The sequence below is a fragment of the Taudactylus pleione genome, unplaced genomic scaffold (assembly GCF_031769625.1).
Source record: "Taudactylus pleione unplaced genomic scaffold, aTauple2 ptg001017l, whole genome shotgun sequence".
Taxonomy (NCBI): domain Eukaryota; kingdom Metazoa; phylum Chordata; class Amphibia; order Anura; family Myobatrachidae; genus Taudactylus; species Taudactylus pleione.
The window spans coordinates 927,162-946,038 of record NW_028285418.1 but is presented as its reverse complement, the minus strand read 5'-3'; the positions used below and the strand labels follow the sequence as shown (position 1 = coordinate 946,038).

Sequence of the window (18,877 nt, the reverse complement as noted above, 5' to 3'; positions counted from 1 at the left end):
CAATCAGCTCCTATCTGTCATCTCACAGGCTGTGTTTGAAAAATGACAGTTGGGAGCTGATTGGCTAGTACCGTATCTCTTTTCACTTTGTCTCCTAACACTGCTTAGTACATAGACCCCTAAATCAATAAAAGGTTACAAACTACGGGGCCTGATTTTGAGTTGGGTACACATGTAAATGGAGACAGAATGTGTGAGAGATTGACCTTTTTCTGTGAAATGGGTGTTTGTGGGTTGGCCCGGCAGCCATGCGATGTAACCACACGGTTCCGTCTGAGGGGAGTGTCGTGCGCGCGTTTGTTCCGTTCGTGTGGACGGATATGGAATGCCTGTTTCAGATGGATCTTTTGCACACAGCATGGGATGGAAGTCCAGATAATAACAGGGGCGCCGAGAAGGAGGTGGGGCGAATAGTTGATTAGCGGGCATGCTCGAGGGGTCCGATGGCGGCCCAGAACTGCTGCTGAGGGGACAATGTAACCCTTTGTAATGGGCAGAGGGGCGTGGCTATGCCTCCCGGATTTGGCCACTTCACCACACACACACACAGGTATACGTTCATGAAGCTGGCGGACGGAATGCCAACTGCCGGCTTCCAGACACTGTTATCCCGACTAGAGACGCATGACAGGCGTCCTCTGTCGGCCAGGCGCTGTCGGGATTTGAACCGCCGGCAAGGGGTCCAGCGGTATTTCATACCGATTCCCACAAACTCCTTCCCTTGTACCTGAGCCGCGTTCAAAACGCCTGACTCAGAATCAGGCCCTATACATATAATTGTGAATTATTAGAATACACTCTACTTTTCATAATGTATAGCTTTTAAAATGCTACATATTTCCCACTTCTCTGGTAAAACGAAAGTGTCACATATTGCCGCTAACAATCCTACATGCCTTTCCACCAAAAACATTATTTTGTCCTACTGTGCAAACTCATAAATAAGTCAGTCATTGTTTAATGCTATTTGGTAAATTCAAAGCGAATCAATGCATTTTCCCAACACAATAGTCGACCCCCCCCCCCCCCCCGATGCACGACCGATGAACGACGTATTGGGCAGGCGGTACACACTGCACGATCCCGTGACCGCCCGCCCGCCCAATATGACGTTCACTGGCACTATTTAATTTGCCCGCATCGGCAGCTGGGTAGCTCCGTCCATGCATGCACAGACGACTGAGCGACCCCGATGTCGGGCAGTGGGGGCATGCATACTAGGTAGACACTAGGGGGTATATTTACTAAGGTCGAAGTTTTTAGAAGTGGAGATGTTGCCCAGAGCAACCAATCAGATTCTACTTAACATTTAACTAGCACCTTCTAGAAGATAATAGCTAGAATCTGATTGGTTGCTATGGGCAATATCTCCATTTTATTTGAGTAAACATGCCCCTAGAAGTTGTGCCTGATATGACAGCCCGATCTGATCCGTGGGATCGGACGACATATCATCTAGTGTGTATCCGGCATTACAGCCAGGGGGTAGTTACCTGGTCAACATTAACTCTGTGGCCAGTTAAGATGTCGAAAACGTATTGTCAACCGGGCACTGCCGACATACTGTACACAGCCTCTAGCCTTGCAAACACCTTAAATAGACAAAATCACTGATAGAATGTTCTGTGTAGTTTTGCATTACACAAATAAAATATCAAGATATTATATACATCGCAAATTATCTCAATGTCTCTTCATTCAAGGGGTCCGAGCTAAAAACAGCGCTATCCACTAGTTCGGGTCTGAAAACGAGGCCATACGTCATTTTCCCGGAAAGCTCGGCTCTTGCGTGCTATGGATGGCATATGAAATGTATGGGATTCAAAACGCGCTAGCACCAGCTTTCTGGCGAAAATGGCGTTTCGCCTCGTTTTCAAAATCCAAACTTGGTGGGAAGGACTGGGTAGAATCCCAGGCGCTTAGCGCTACCATCAACTAAACTGAGATGGACTCAGGGGAGCCCGAGAGAGGTGAGGGGACTTCTGCAGAAAACATCACCTAGTACTGAGAACCAGCCGTTCTCTCTGAGCCCCTGGCTCTGCCCTGTACAAATGCATACTCTGCAAAATGGTACGAAAAAGGAACACAGGCAACTAATCAACACTAAGTTCATTATTTTTAAACAGAGATAATCGGTAACAGACACTTGTTTCATTGTTTCGACATCCAGTGGATCTGGGACATAGTGCTACAAGTATGACACCAAAAAAAGAGCAGCTTTCTGCAAAGTCGGCCCAATATAATATCTAACTTGATAATGTACAGTTCTATCACAGTTTCGTATGCCGCTAATTGTGAAGGGGTTAACGAGTTCCAAGCAATTGTGGTATATATACGAGGTGCCTGTGCGATTCTCCATCTCCTTTCCTGTTGTCTGATAAAGTCTTCAGTGCAGGAACCAATTCTCCCAGAAAAAAATGAGAAAATGGGTACAGGTCTCTAAATAATAAATTACTACTCAATTTGCGGCACTCCCTCACGTCCCCCTCATCCTTTATTAAACGCGTACGTATGTCATCTGAGCACATAGCCCCGGCTACGATTATCCTCATTATGCTAACCAGTCGGACAGCCAATTTCACCTAGGAAATGAGCGGAAATGAAAAGCGAAATTTCATTGTGGCATCCCAGGCCCCAGGTTGTCTCTGATTTGTGCCTTTAATTTTCTTAAACTGTTATTGTTATTTCTGTATTCTGCCGCCTGCTTTAATTGAATGATTTCTCCCATCGGCTGACAAAACAAGGGCAATATGAAAGCAGCGTTCCGACTGAATGACACAAAGGTCTCATCAGACACTTGTCACCTTTCACAAAGAGAGTGGAAACTCTGCGGTTACGGGCTAACCGTCTCTATTAAGGGGGTTTATGGCTTTGGATGATTCATTCATTTCCAATCCCAGTATATAAAAGTCGCTGCAGTCACAGGACATTAATGACCAATCCGAACTTTGTCCTACTCAGTCTGAACATACTTCTCTAGTTAGTTGATCGTTCTTAGAGATAGAGAGGCCGATGCTTAGTTGAACGCGCACTTGCTTGCAGAGCGCACATTGTATCTTTTTGCGCTGCGCATGCTCCGGCACTGATACATTGCGTTTTGATTGCATCGATGCTCACGTCTAAAGAGGCGTAACTGGGCTATAATAGGAAAATCTCACGTAGGCAAAGTTTTAGCGGGCGTTTTGATGATGATAACTAGCGGAAATCAGGGTAGCACAAAGAATGCGAATCCCACCGCAAGATGCGCAAAAGTCTACATCCGGCCGAATATACGCATTTGTTCCTTGCACGCGCCGCCATACGCCCAATTTCCCCCCAACACTGCATCAGGCCCATAAGGCGTAATGTAACGCATAATGACATAACAGCGCAGACCATACACAGTACTGCATGGGTTTTGACGTACCTGTGGGACGCGGGATGAGCTGGGGCTGCTGGATGTAGAGGACAACAGGCTTACATTAGGGTTCATGCTTCTCTCCCTCTCGTCCTGATAGATCCGGTCCCTCTCTGCTTCGGGCAAGTTTAAGAAGTTCTGCATGGCCCTCAAGTTTACCAGCAGTGACTGAGACGCTGTCCTAGGATCCTCTTCCTTGCGCAGGATTTCTGACAGCAAACCCTGATCCAAAAAAATAAAACGTCCAACTTATTTTCCTTTGAAATTTAAATCGACAGACTGAAAGCAAACTAGAAACCAGTGGTGGACAAAATAATGTATAATCAAGGAGCAATTAAGGAGTGACAGACAGAAGTTACAGTAGGTGCCAAAAGTATTTTCGTAGGCACATTGGCTACCTGGCAACCAGGTTACGTCCAGCCTTGCTATATATAAAATACAGATCAATCGGTAATGAAACAACTACTTTTACGCAAATAGTGCATCGCCAGATAAGAAGGCCAAACTTTTATAGCTATGATCTACCTGGTATGCTTTCTTTCAAGGTTAACCTAACAGCTAAATGAATATCACCTGTTACCTACTGGTGATAGAAGTGGTTAACTGGACATGTGTCATTATAATAAAACAATTTCTATATTTTTCTAGCTTTACACTATTAAAGCTAACGCATTTCTCCCTTCCTCTGACTACAAAGGGAAGGCTAGAGAAAAGAAAAGTCATGTGACGGGGATTATTTGATCCCGGTTGGCGCGCCGTGACCAGAGGCTGTCAGAGACATTTTTCTGACCATCATTTGAAATCCTTGCTGCCGCCTATATAATGCAAAGTCACAGCCACAGCATATGTATAGTGGTCCGGAGTGAAGTCATTAACAAAAGGGGCTGATGCAGATTTCGACACAAGTCGGCCCGTAAGCGCACACCCACATGGTGCACACAGAACTAAATGCGTATATACGTAGGCAGAGTTGTAAACTGCTACTATCTGTGGTTCCATAGCCATCATCATCATTAAAAGTGCGCACTTGTACCTGCCCAATTTCTGGTTCTAGAGATCCGCTTGAGAACAAGTCCCTTCTAAGGAGACGAAACGCATCAGTGTGTATCTCGCAGAGGAGCTGCTTGCCTTATCCTGGCTTATTATCAGACCAAGTGCCGGATCCGTAGATGTTACCTTAACACAGGGATGGGGAACTTCCTGCCCGGGGTTCGTATAAGGCCCTCGGAATCATTTGGTCTGGCCCTCTGAGCTTTTTCATGCTAGCCTCATCTGGCTAGCAGGGTGCCTAGAATGGCACACTGCAGCCAGAATCTATGCAGCAGTGCCACCTGGAGCATCCTTAGGATGCTTCAGACGGTCACACAGCTGCCCTTACAGCTCCCCGGAACATCCTCAGGATGCTCCGGGTATTGCTGTAATCACCGCCGATTGTGGCCCAGCCCTCTTGTGACTTCATGCGGAGGGGCGTGGCCTGCACTGGGCCCACGTATAATGTTATATATATCAAAGTGGCCCTCGATAGAAAAAAGGTTCCCCACCCCTACCTTAACAGCTCCAGACCTGCTCCACCAATAGAGAGAAAGACATTTAAGTTCACCACGGAAACAGCCGAGCTAACCTATGATTGGACAGCACGATCAGCTGTCTATCACTGCAGCATTATTGATATATAGATGGCGTTGCTGACATAGTTCCTGGAGGACATTGCTAACAAGTTGCTGTAATTACAGCTAAACCTATTCAGAACTGTTATCTCGGCCAATTCTACTATTCTAGGCTTCTTATATGGTATTGGAACGGCTCGTTTTGGCACCCTGAGTGATATATGGATATCTGACGCAGTCGTTGTCTAAGCTTGCACTGCCATCTTAACACATGTCTCTGTTTTATGTTTAGTAGGATATTGCATTTTATACTTTTCTTATATGCTTTTTTTCTGTAGTGTCTGTATTGATATACAGGTTGAGTCTCCCATATCCAAAATGCTTGGGACCAGGGAATATTCCGTATTTTGGAATAATTGCATATTATATTAAAATGTCTAAGGTATAGGGCCCAAATCTAAACACAGAATGCATTTATGATTTATATACACCTTATACACATAGCCTGCAGGTAATTTTATACAATATTTTCAATAATTTTGTGGCTCAAACAAAGTTTGTGTACATACATGAAATTTATTTATGTGTCATATACACCTTATACACACAGCCTATAGGTCATTTTATACTTTATTTTTAATAATTTTGTGCCTTAAACAAAGCTTGCGTACATTGAACCATCAAAAATCAAAATTTTCACTATCTCAGTCATGCTAAAAATATTCCGTATTTTGGAATATTCCGTATTTCGGAATATTTGGATATGGGATACTCAACCTGTATCATAATTGTAATCTACACTTTAACTTCACTGGCTAATTATTTCTTCTTGCAAAGACAACCACTGATAGGTTTTTGGATTAGCGGTGTTAATAGTTTTCGGTATTAACAGCTCTGCATAGCCTGCAAATCCAATGACAAGCCCTCGGTAAACATTACTTACCAGGGAATGCTCCACTACCAGACAGTTACCGGCTTTACCGGCCAGTGCAAATGCGGCTGAGCTGCGGATGACTGTAGGGGCGTACGCAACTCACCAGAGAATGCAGTGCGAACACATGCAGGATCCGTACTCAAAACTGACTTGCATCCAATTCTGCATCAGCCGCATAATGGTTACTAATTACTTTATTGGGAGTGGTGACGCAGAGCTATTCGCTATCTCGTCTTTCCAAATCCTGAGATATCTATTACTTGCTGTAGATAACTTACTCATTAGTATTTATTATTTTTTAACGAAGGTATACGCTCAGAATTTTTACCGTAGCTGTAAATATTAAATAAACCATCTATATATAAGTGAATGTTACTGAATTCTTTTTCATCTAATGGAATCAATATTTCGGGGGATTACTTTCTATCCCTTACAGTAGCTCTAAGGGGTATATATACTAAAGTGAAGTGGAGAACCAATAAGATTCTACTTATCATTTACCTAGAAACTTCTAGAAGCTAATAGCTAGAATCTGATTGGTTGCTATGGGCAACATCTCCACGTCTAAAAACCCACACTTTATATATATACCCCTAGATGTCAGATCAATAACTAACAAATGAATCGCGAAATCTCCGGTAAAGGGTTTAAAGTTTATTCAATTGGAGTCGTCATAATGGTGACCATCTTCTCATACTGGGACTGAATCATAGGTGAATGATAGGTGGCTGGCACCACCGGAGTTTTGGTGGTGCCACAACGGCAGCGATAATATGCAAAAGCAAATGCTCATTTTTGCCTCCCCCTTGTCTACTAGCGAACCCTGGATTGTGCAAGCCCTAAGACACCCACTTTCAATGTCTGTGCACCCCGCAAAACCGCCGGTGGGTTTGAACAATCTGCCATCGGACCAGCATTGCGTGCCACATCGACACTTGCATCAGACCTATGGCAGGAGCTGCGTCTCTGTCTGAACATGGCCTCTGAGAATGCAGCGACTTTCACTGACATGTCTGCGACACTCCCATAACACGGTCACGTGACTGATTATTTTGCGGCCTCTTCAGGCCACTCCCTAGTCGCCACCTCCCGCGCCAGTGTTGATACCAGTGGTCCTGTACGCAATAGAGCATTTGTGCGGGTTAACGCATGCGTCGTCGGGGTCTCCAGATTATTTTGCGCATGCGCAGTAGCAAAAAGTCGCTCAAATACAAGAACATCAATATTCCGTGCAGCTATTCTGCACCTCTAAATCAGGACGGATATAATTAGAGCAATTCCACCAAATAGCCTGAAGGGAATAGAAGAGGAAATATGCCATATTTTTAACTGAACAATGTTGTCTGATAGCTGACTAGGTTATATTTAAGTATTTTGTGACCGCACCTTTCATGGTAAATAACATATGTCAATCTGTCTTTTTTTCCCCTGTATTGTTTAAACACAATCTAATACTGAAATGATCATACACGAATCACGAGAATAAACAAGGTACAGTACACAAACAGCTACGTTTACCTCCATAACGCTAGACTAAAATTGGCTACAATTGTGCCAGCAGTCTACAAGAGTTGCAGGTAATCTGTAGCCCATTCCTACACCCCCTCGCCTTCTCGATCCCTTCCCTCTCTGCTTTCCTACAGGTACCTCTGCATGCTCTTCCTCATCCACTCTTCATCTGTCTTGCCCCAATTTCTCCTACCGTCTACACCAGGGCTCGACAAATCCCAGGGGCCAGGTCGCCATGGCTACCAGATTTTGCTGCCTGGCTACCAGATTTTGCAGTCAGGGAGGAAGCAGATCCTCATCAGCTCTGGCGGAGATTCGTGCCTATAGTATTGCGGTGTTCATATCGTGCACAGGAGTGCATGTGCTGAGCGTCGCCTGCGGTGACTGCTGTGCCCGTGTCCGTCCCGGCCTGCGCTGATGACTCCTCTCCATCCTGGCCTGATCCCCGCTGTCTGTCCCAGTCTACGCTGATCCTCCTATACGTCCCGGCTGTCTACTGTCGCCTATCTCTGGCTGCATAAAGCTCCCCGGTAATAGGGTCTATGTGGGGCCAGGGATTGCGGAGCGGCTTCAGAGGGATAGTGGTGTGACCATAAGGGGAGGGGGGTTTTGTTGTACTTTCTGGCACCATTGTTTTATATGAAATGTGGTCGGTTATTACTGGAGGGTGGGGGTGGAGCAAAAGACTGGAGGGAGGGGGGCCTCCATTTTACTGTATCCATTCAACTGTGACCATTTTGTGGACTAGTATAGTGTGTATAACACACAGAGCTGTGCTCCTCACTCACTCCTGTAATTTTTTTTTGGGGGGCGGCGGTCTGGCTCCTACAATTTCATCCTGGCTCCTAGATGTTAGAAAAATTTGTCAAGCTCTGGTCTAAACTTTATTCCTTCCGCTAGACTGTGAGCTCTCATGAATAGCGGCATTTCTCACCGTATTTAACGTGTTTGTTTATTTATTATGTATTTATATAACTTTAATGCACCTCTTTGTATACAACATATCTACGTGCTATGTTCAAGGTTTATTTGTATGACCTGTAGGGCTGCCTGACAAGCGATGCAGAGTTTGTGGCGCATTTGAAATAAACACTGATTGTGATGGTAAAGGGGGAATTCTGCAATGGAGACATGAAACATTTACTTCCACCGTCTACCTCGCATTAATGGATATAATCTAATTGCTGTTTGTCATATTTTTAGTGCATATTCACGCTTTTACCAATCAGGTAAATAACCCTCAATGTGGATAAATAAATGACGAAGGTCGGTCTTTTTAAATGGATCACGGATTAGTTCCCACTTCCATTCCGGAAGGAGATCCCGAAAATGTACAATGTCGGATGGACCAAAGAGCAAGTTTGAGCATCGTTACTCTAATAAATATGCGAATAAAACATAATTAAATATAATTACACCTATATATGATTAATGACACCATATTTCTTTTGCCGTCTGTCAGAAATGTTCTGATCTCTTAATGAAATCATTAGTTAACCAAATGCAGCGGTTCCATATTTCAGAAGAAATCACCGGAAATATGGCGCACGGGCACCATAATGTACCTGAGACTCTTGGCCTGATTCAGGGTCGATTTTTGCGCAGTTGCCCGATGTTTTTCTGTACTGCGCATGCGTCTGATTAGCACTGCGCATGTGTCGGCTTGCCTACCCTCCCTATTTGGATGGGAGCCTCCCGAATATCAGGTACCGTACCCGGCCTTCCGGAAAGGCTGGCAAGCCTCCCGACTCTACCTACCGCCACTCCGAGATAAACACTAGAAACCACCACAGCGCGGAGGGGTCGGTGACACGATTCACGCTGAATCACGTCATGGTGGCCCCGCCCCCTGCTTCACAATGCTGTAATTTTCGCCATTGTGAAGAGGGGGTGGGGCCATGACGATGCAAACGCCCGGTCACGCCCTCGGTCCTACCCCCAATGCGTCATCATTGCCAGGCCACGCCTTCCCCTTCTCTGCTGCAAGCAGGCATTCGGCTCCCTCACAGAAAGTATGTGGTTGTAGTGAGTATTTGGTTGCAAAGTGATTGCCAGTCAGTGTGCCTTTATGGGAGGTAAAGGAGAGCGTAGCTAGTCAAGCGCGGACATGTTACGAGCGTTTTGTGGGCGTGTCGCAGCCAGCGACTACGCCTTTGTACGCAGCTTCACTGGCTTTGGCAGCTTAGTTCCGATGGACATTGGGAACAGCCGCAGGGTTGCTCAGTGGTTCGATGGGGCGACCAATGTGCGACTCTGTACGCAAGCATCCAATTTAAATCAGCTTGTCAAGTTTTGAACAGGGCTTAAAATGGAAAACTGGATGCAACAGACCCCAAAATGATAATGAGAAACTGTTACCCACTCAATGCTGACAGCTTAAAAACACATGAACGAATGTAAATAGATTTATTTGCGATATTCTTCCTGCCAGCAGAGTTACTAATGGCAGACAGCACCCCCTAATCCAACAAACCGCGCTAATTTACAAAGCCGATCTTTTCTCAACCGATATTATACGGTCATCTGACATTTTCCTATAAATTACATGGTCATAAAACAGAATAACGAGCGATACTGCATCGCGAACATTACAATAATTAGCTACAAAAGAAGCCAAGACTTTAAGTAGAAATATTTTACCCCACTTGTGTACGATTATTAAAATATTTCAAACAACATTTGCTCTTATTAATAGCCAGTTTCCGCACGGCCCCTCTTGTAAATATATCAACTTTCCATTCATTAAAGAGAAAATGATCTAACCTGCTTTTCCTTTTTTTTTTTGTCACCTGCAAATAATTAAGCACTCAATATGCAAAGCAACCTCCTCGAAGGAAAACAAATAGTCATAATTCTGTTTAATTGTAACTAAATGAGGCAGAATTTTTTTTTTTTTTTAAAGTGATAGACTCCAGGTGTCTCAGCCAATGCTGGGGCACTCGGATGGCCTTTAGAAGATGGAACGTATATACTGTATGTCCTGTTTCTCGGTTGCACGCAATGTCAGTGTTTATGGAGTCAAGTGATTTTTTTGCTATTGCGCATGCATCAAATTGGCTAAAAACCAGAATGGCGCGGTGTGTACGAACAGAGGAAAGAAATGTTTTGGAGATGTGCCGGGAGTTCCAAGTTGGTGACAGGAAGGTGGCTACTCAGACACGCGGAGATGGTCCGTCTTCTTGGCGTGTTGTGGGAGAGTCGCGGACGCCTCGCTGAACTGGTTGCGTACGCAGATGCTTAATCGCTCACATGGATGCTATACTTTGACGGAGGACCTGTGTGGCTCCGTCACTGGGATGATGGCACCGTGGAGGAGGTGGGAACCACTTGCCGTCACAAGCTAAGTATACTATGGGTGCAGGGTGTACGGTGGGGGACCCCCTGGACCCATGGCGGGCACACCCTGCACCCGTTATAAATACACCTATGCCCCCAAGGTACCGGTGAGGCTGTACACATTTCCGGGTATTACAGTAGGTAAAACTTTGCTTATTTTTGCTCAAACCCTGATGGGGCTCAGACGAAAATAAGCCATGTCTTCCACCACGGGGGGTAATCGTGCGAGGTTCCGGCGGAACTTTGCAGGAGTCATTGACGACGCATTTCGCGTCATCACCATCATGCCTCACTATCTTCACAAGAAAGTGTAGTCAGGCAGTTGTAGAATGTATTAGAAAACTTGGTCCTATAGGAAGAGGTATTATCATCAAGAAGAGGGAGGTGACTTTATGGCTAAGGTGTTACCTGGGGTGCTGCGTACAGTTCTGGAGCACCAATCTCCAAAAATACATTACAAAATAAACAAACTTCAGAGAAGAGCTACTACAACAGTGCATGGACACAGGGCCTGATTCAGCAAAGAACGTATTTGCTAATACGCACGCAATCAGCCGATTGTTGCATACTGCGCATGCACGAACCAGTCATTGCAATCAGGACTGCGATCGCAATGGCGAGACAGACCAATTGCAGAGTGATTGATGGGAGGTGCCGTTTGTGGGTGGTGACGGGGGGGGGGGGGTCGGGCGAAGGCAGGCTAGCCAGTGCGTTGGGACGGCGTTGCATGGGTGTGCATAAATTATCCACTGTGATGCCATACGCAGCCTGAGGCCTCATAGCGTGCGCTGGAGTAAGCAATTCCTGAGTGAGGTCGGACCTGCCTTACCTGTGCGTATGGGTCCGATGGTACTCGATTGTACCGCAGTCTTGCTAAACATTACGGATGTGCGTGGGCGTCCTTATGTAGTGGCACGGCGGCATTGTGATCGCTATGGCTTAGCATATATTCGTAGTAGGGATGTGCAGGCTCGGTTCTACTCGGTTCTGTTCGGTTTTTTTTACCGAATCTTATTGGCTATCCAAAACTTGTGACAGCTGAAACCCAATAAGATTCGGGAAAAAAAAACGAACGGAACCGAGTAGAACCGAGCCTGCACATCCCTAATTCGTAGTAAAACTGCGTGCGTACGCTACATTGCGATCCGTAGTGAATCAGGCCCTATATGACAAAGCTGGCCAGAGAAGATTAGGGCCAGAGGTCATGTATAATAGAAAGAATCAAATGCCAAAAGGTCCAGGCAGTATTTTTAAAAGCAAAATGATTTCTAGACAGAAAGAATAAAAGATCCATGGGACAGTCTAGCAGCAGTTGTGACGGGAACTTATACAGTACATCAGTGCAAGAATGCATGCAGCAAACACAGGACTTTTGTGAAGACCTAATACAAATACAATAAATACAATATGTAAAAGTAAAAAAACCACACAAAATAGCACGCACAAGATGGACGTGTATTTGCTTTTCTGGCAAATTCTGTGATTGTTTAAAAAATAAAATAAAATAACAACCAGCTGATGGAAGAGGGCTGAGGGAGACGATGGAGAGGTGAGACCTAAAACGGTTACATGCACAGTGGCCGCTTTGTGCATACGTAAATACATGCCACTTTCCGCCAGTATTCAGAGACGGTCTCATTTAAGTGACATTGCCATTAACCGGCAAAAGCAGCCGTCACCATGGTCATCAGCGACCATATGCACCAGCCCTATCCTTGGTGCAGTATATGCGACTGGATTCGGACGCATCTCAGCATGCCCTCACCCTTGAATTGCTCACAATGACGCACCCACGGAACTTTTGTCCCACGCGCATTGCTGCCCAGTACACCCACTCAGTCACCAGTGGAGATGCATCCAACGCTGAAACTCCTTTTATTGCTCTAAATTGTGCATGCGGGCCCCAGAAGGGGATGAAAATGCGCGAATCAGGCCCTGACGTGAAGGAGAAGCAGCCTGCAGCTTCCTACATGTGAATCGTCTGGCTGCAGCTTTTCCATGTCCGTGTTATGCTGGGAGATTGGTGCTTAGCACTAATGGCACTGCTCAGTGCTGCTGTCCTGTGCCCACCTCCCATCTCCTAAGATAATCAGCGGAAGGTTAGGGCGCAGCATGAAGGGTACTACGTCCAACCGCCTCTGACTGGTGTCCTGCTACTGGGACATCCATGGTCAACTGCATTAAGAAATGTTGTGTGGCCCCATTCATCATTATATATAACGTGGCTATTGGAATAATCATCCTAACACAAGACTTTTTCCAACCCGATGTGACCCTACTGGGTTGTTTTAATTTCCTTTTCCATTAGTGTTTAAAATTGTACGTAAGAACACAAACTCCTTGTGAATTTGACAATAACATCTATGTTGCGCTACTGTACTCTGGCTTCCAACAAATACCGAAGACTCGATTACGTTCCATTAACCAATAAAGTCCAAACAAAGACACAATTCTCAAAAATCTGAAATGACCATTTGTCTTTTTGTGTGTATTATGTGTCAACAACGTCCCCACCCTGCACCCAGGATGTAAGGAACTAAACATCGATGACTCTTCTCTATTTCACTCCAAATCCTCCCTTTAGTAAATACAGAAAAATGCAATATTCTCAAAAGTAACATTTGGGTCAAATTATATTGTTTTACTGGGTAGAGAGAGGTTAACGCAACCTCTGCAAGGTACAAAGTTAAAACTATATTTCTGAACATTAGTAACTACTCATGGCTCTACCCGATTGAAAAAAAAAACCAACGTTATTGTGATTAACTGCCAAAGTTTGGGCACCCTTCCAGTGGATTCATTTATATTGCTAATGCTGGGCATACACTATTCAATTATCGACCTGATCAGCCGATAATCATCTGATCGAGTTGATAATGTATAGTGTATTTGGCTACCGAGCAGTAATTATCGGTCTGTCGCACAGGTAAAATCGTCCAGCATGTCAGATAGATCAGATAATTGGTCAGGCACATCGGGCAGTGCCATGCTGGCTGCCCAGCATTTCCCCTGTTCCTTCACAGGAGAGGACCGGGGAAGTGTTTCCTCCCGAGGGAAGGGATGCAGATATCGCTGCCATACACTGGGAAATAACTCACGGTGTATGGCTACGATATCTGATGGTGTCAGAATGTCAGATAAAATGTCTGTCGGTCTGACAGACATTTTATCTCATAGTGGGGGAGATGTCGATAAAGTGGAGAGAGATAAAGTGCCAACCAATCAGCTCCTAACTGTCACTTCTCAAACACAGGCCCCCATTTATCAACGAAGCATAACCCCTTTAGCGCTCGCTCCCCCAATGTATGCCCAAGCCCAGGGTTGGACTGGTCCACAGGGGTATAGGGGAAATCCCCGGTGGGCCCCACTGCCTGTGGGCCCACCCTCACCTCTAGGTGTCAGGTTTCAGACCTCAAATTATATATTGTTACACTTTTAGACAGTCAGTTACCTGGTGGAGCAGGACCACTGATTAACAAGGGGGCTTGGTTCACTTATGTAGAAACTACACCAAGTTTTGCCTAATGGTTAGCCAAGCATCTGTGGTGGCAGGCCACACCCCCTCTGGTGGATGACCACACCCCTTAAGCATGGGCCCTTTCCACCGGTGGGCCCCTCATGCTCCAGTCCGACACTGCCCAAGCCTTAGGCATCTAGACTAGATTGTCTTACTAGGCCTTACATTTAGCCTGTTGGTTACAATTCCAGATCTGAAGAAACGCTCTGACACCAATGATTGTGTTATACACTTAGGGCCTGATTCAGAGCTGGACGCAATTAGCGCTCGCTCGTCCAGAAAATAGGGGTGGCTATTCAAATGAACCGTTCGCTCTTTGCGGTCTGTTCATGCCTCTAGGTCTGAACGAGCGAACAAAATTTGCGGTCGTTTTTTGGGAAACTACGCCCCCTGGCCGCTCGTATCCTACGTCATGTCCGCTATTTATTAGATTAATCGAGTACATCGACCAGGGTATGAACTGCTCGCTATTCTTGGGGTTGGTTTTTGCTACCACAATTTTGCGAGCAGTTCTGGCTATAAAATAACCCAGTGACGTGGTCAATGACGCTGCTGTTTTAATTATGCACACCCATAAAACGCCCGTTTTGACCTTTAAGCACGCCTGCGTTCGGATCTCCACTCCCCGTTTTCAAGCACCTTCCCCTGTTACCACCCACATACGCCTCTTTCTGTCACTCAAATTATCAGGCATTTGCTATTTTGCGAGCACATGAATTTCGACCGCACTAACTGGTTCGCGCATGCGTATAACGATCCGTACGCATGCGCAGTTGGGCAAACATCGCTCGGAGCGAACGAGCGGCCGCTTACGAGCGGCTCTGAATCAGGCCCTTAGTGACTCCTCCTTTGGCAGAAATCTCAGCTTGCAGCCATTTCTTTGTATTCATGCCTTAAACATTTTGGGCCTGATTCAGACCCGGACGCTAAGCTGCGCTCGCTCTCAGCGATGGTCGTCCATCTGCGCATGCGTATAAGTTGCAGTTGTGCAAACTAGTAAGAGTGATCGGATTTTGCTCGCTCGCCCTGAAAAGACTGCCCAGTGGAATGAGTGACAGATTGTGCCGTTTGTGGGTGGTAACAGGGGAAGGTGCTTGTGATCGGGGGAGTGGTTCTGTGAACGCAGGCGAGCCTGACCGTCAGAACGGAGTTTAATGGGTGCGCATAATTAGCAAAGTAGCGTCATTGAACACGTCACTGGGTTGCTTTTTACCCTGAACTGCTCGCAGTGCTTGCGGAAGGGTAAGGCTACCTCAAGCACTGCGAGCAGCTCCGATGGCTCTCGATGTTACCGATTAATCCTTCAAGTACCGGAGATGACGTGTGTTGCCAGTGGCAAGGGGCGTCTTTAAACACTTGCGAGCACAATATGCCGTCGCTTGCTTAGACATAGAGGCGTCCTTACACCGCAAAGTGCGAGCACATGATTTGCATAGACGGACCCTTTTTGACAGCCAGTGGGCGCAAATAGCGACCGGGTCTTAATCAGGCCCTTTGTTCTCACTGTTCCTTGCAAACATCAAGTCAGAAATATTCTTAGGTCCTTTATGCCTGTCTGAGATCTCCCGGCAGATTGTCGGTAATATTCGAGTCTGGGGGCTACCAGCGATTCAACAACATGGCTTCCTCTGTTAGGTGAGTCATTGTTGATTTTGAGGTAAGTTGTGGATCGTTGCTTTGCGGAAACACCCAATCTCTTTACCCCTTCAACCTCTTTACTGACTCTGGGACATGAGCTTCTAGAACTCGCTAAAATATTATTTAACTAGATTAATTCTTTCCTCCACCCAGACAATATTTCCTGCGCCACTGGCTGCCACACAACCCTAAACCATAATAAATCTGCCCCCGTGTTTAGTGTCTGGCGGCGCAGTGTTCTCTACTTCAAATGCTTTACTTGGTTTTCCAAATGAATCAATTGTGACCTTGGCTGAGAAGATACATTTTTCAGCAGGTCAGAGAGATTTGTTCCAAAATATTACATGGCTTATTTAAGTACTAGTAAAATGGACGTGGCGTATACAGTATATCGGGTCACCTCAGCCCGACTCTGTCCTGCAATGCTTACCTGCGCTGGCGCAGGGTTCTCCTCTGCTGGACTGTGCCCTCTCTGTCTCAGTCATGCTATTCTCCTTTACTATGTAGACCGATTGGCATACTTTGGGTGTTGTCCTTTGTAATGTCATCGTAGGAAGAGGGCTGACAACTGACTAAATTGAAAGTGTCACAAATCAAATTAATCAGCACAGTCTCCTGGTGCGTCCTACTGGCATCGCACTGCGACTCGCAGAGTCTCACAGGACCGAGGGGCTGTTTGACATGACTGCATCAAGGAGTGAGGACATAGCTGTACCGTATTTCACACTTGCCTGCTTACTTTGGGGTCTATTTACGAAGCAGTGTTAGGAGACAGAGTGAAAAGTGATAAGAAAGTGATAAGGTGCCAGCCAATCAGCTCCCAACTGTCATTTTTCAAACACAGCCTGTGAGATGACAGTTGGGAGCTGATTGGCTGGCACCTTATCACTTTCTTATCACTTTTCACTCTCTCCTTAGTAAATAGACATCTAGGTCATTGAATTGGCAGAAATGTTCCGTGTCTGTAGCTGGACTTTGCTATTGCATTGCTGCCTGGATTATACTTGTGGAGGGAATTGGCCGTGCTATCGCCTGGGTCACGCAGGCGCAGCGCTGATCGTAAAGACCCTCATGTTTTCCCAGCAAATCCTCCCCAGATGGTGGGTGAGTGTTTGGGTGATTGAGGGCAGCTGCGCGACAGTGGATCTTGCTGGTTGGAGAGCCACGGGCTGTTGCCTCCTTTTAACGGTCACCACCAGGTGACCCCCATGTGTATGGCGCCCAGCTCATCTGCACTAGACGCCCGCCGGGCCTACTTCAGAACCATCCGCTATGCCGATAGGTTTTGCAAATGGAGATAGTTGCACTACCCATGTGGCGACGTACAATACTGTAGTGGCACGCCGCAATCTTTATTCGCAGTGTGATTGACAGACAGGGAGCGTTTGGAGGTGGCAACGAGGAGTATCGGCTAAAACCGCCGGTGTGTCTCAACTGTTTTGGAGGATTGTCACATCCTGTGTCTGCAATCCCGTGTGCGCAGGAAACAGGGCTCCGGCGTCCCAGTTACAGCGGCCATTTTGAGTGACCATACAAAGAGTCATCGTTTGCATGATCTGTGTTCGACGCTGTGTTCGCCGTTGCGGACAGCTGTGGCGGCTCCGGTGGGCGTCTGTGCTTTGTACGAGGTGTGTTTCCATTATCACGACTAATTCAGTACTCTATACACAACGCAATGCTTCCAAGTTCATATGGCTGCGTTACATGGAGGCCTAATGATGTGTATGTAAAGCACAAAGTTGCTGATTTTCTTTTTAGCCCACACCGACATGGCTACCAGACTGACACCGCGCCTACCATTAGATAGAGCAGATGGATCGTACCATGGGGAAGAATTAACATTGCTCCTGCCCCTTGATGAATAATCTCACCATAAATCACGTCTGTCAGGGGCTGTGGGCTTCAACTATTCTACAAAGGCTAATTCACTTTCATGAGATTGCCTAAAACTCCCACGATAATGATCACCAAACCCAGAACCCACACGAAGCCCTGCAATTATAACAAGGGAGCCATAAACACAGCATTGCCCCGGAAAGGCCTGTCTGAGCTGTTTAGTTCAATTAGCAAAAGTTTGACGTGAGATTTAATTATGACGTATGGGCTGTGAGAGCTATAAAATATCCTATATTCCAATGGACACTGCAGAGGGAGAGGACTGTTGATCACAGTAATCCTCACGTCATTCAATCATCTCATGGGCCGTGGTATTGTGGATTGGAACGTAGTTACTATCACTAAACACTCTCCCTAAAGCTGTGACTTATTAGTGTTTGAAAGTAAGGATTCTTTCTGATAGGAAACACAGCTGGACACATGGCGGCAGGTATGGGCTGTAGTCAAGAAACCGGCGGTCGAAATGCCAACCGCCGACTTTCCAACTGACAAATCCCGGCATGGGACTAATGATAGGCGTCGAAATCCCGAAGCCTATCATCATCCACCAGCTGATATACCGATGCCCGGCATTACCGAACGTAGGTAAGCCAGGCGTCGCGAGGGGACAACTGCGGGTGAGGGAGGGTTAGGTTTAGGGGCACCCGGGAGGACTTAGGCACCCCCCCGGGAGGGTTAGGCTAGGGAAAGGGGGGGTTAGGGTTAGGCACCCCCGGGGGGAGGTTAGGGTTAGGCACCCCCCCGGGAGGGTTAGGTTTAGGGTGCGGGGAGGGGGGGTTAGGATTAGGCACCCCTGGGGGGAGGTTAGGGTTAGGCACCCCTAAGGGAGGGTTATGGAGGGAGAAGGTTAGGGATAGCTTACATACCTGCCCTGTCGGGATCTACGCTGTTCGGGCTGTCAGCGTCGGGATTTGAACCGCCGGGCTCACGTCCGGCGGTCATTCATACCGACTCCTCTCAATTAGCAGCTTTGAGGTATGAATACGTATTAAAGGGGCAAATGTATTAATAGATGAGTTATGGGTACACACTGACAGATACAT

General features: G+C 46.4%; 1 protein-coding gene across 4 annotated transcripts in view; it reads right to left on the bottom strand.

The window, feature by feature from the left end:
* SATB2 (SATB homeobox 2) overlaps positions 1-18,877 on the bottom strand; it is a 240,736-nt gene that overhangs the window by 91,094 nt on the left and 130,765 nt on the right. For 3 of the 4 annotated variants that reach the window (XM_088461112.1, XM_088461113.1, XM_088461115.1), the window contains one exon: positions 3,407-3,619. The exons of the other annotated variant lie outside the window; for it this stretch is intronic. In XM_088461112.1, coding sequence (XP_088317238.1) covers positions 3,407-3,619 — 213 coding nt within the window. The remainder of the gene's footprint in view (positions 1-3,406; positions 3,620-18,877) is intronic. 4 annotated transcript variants of the gene reach the window in all.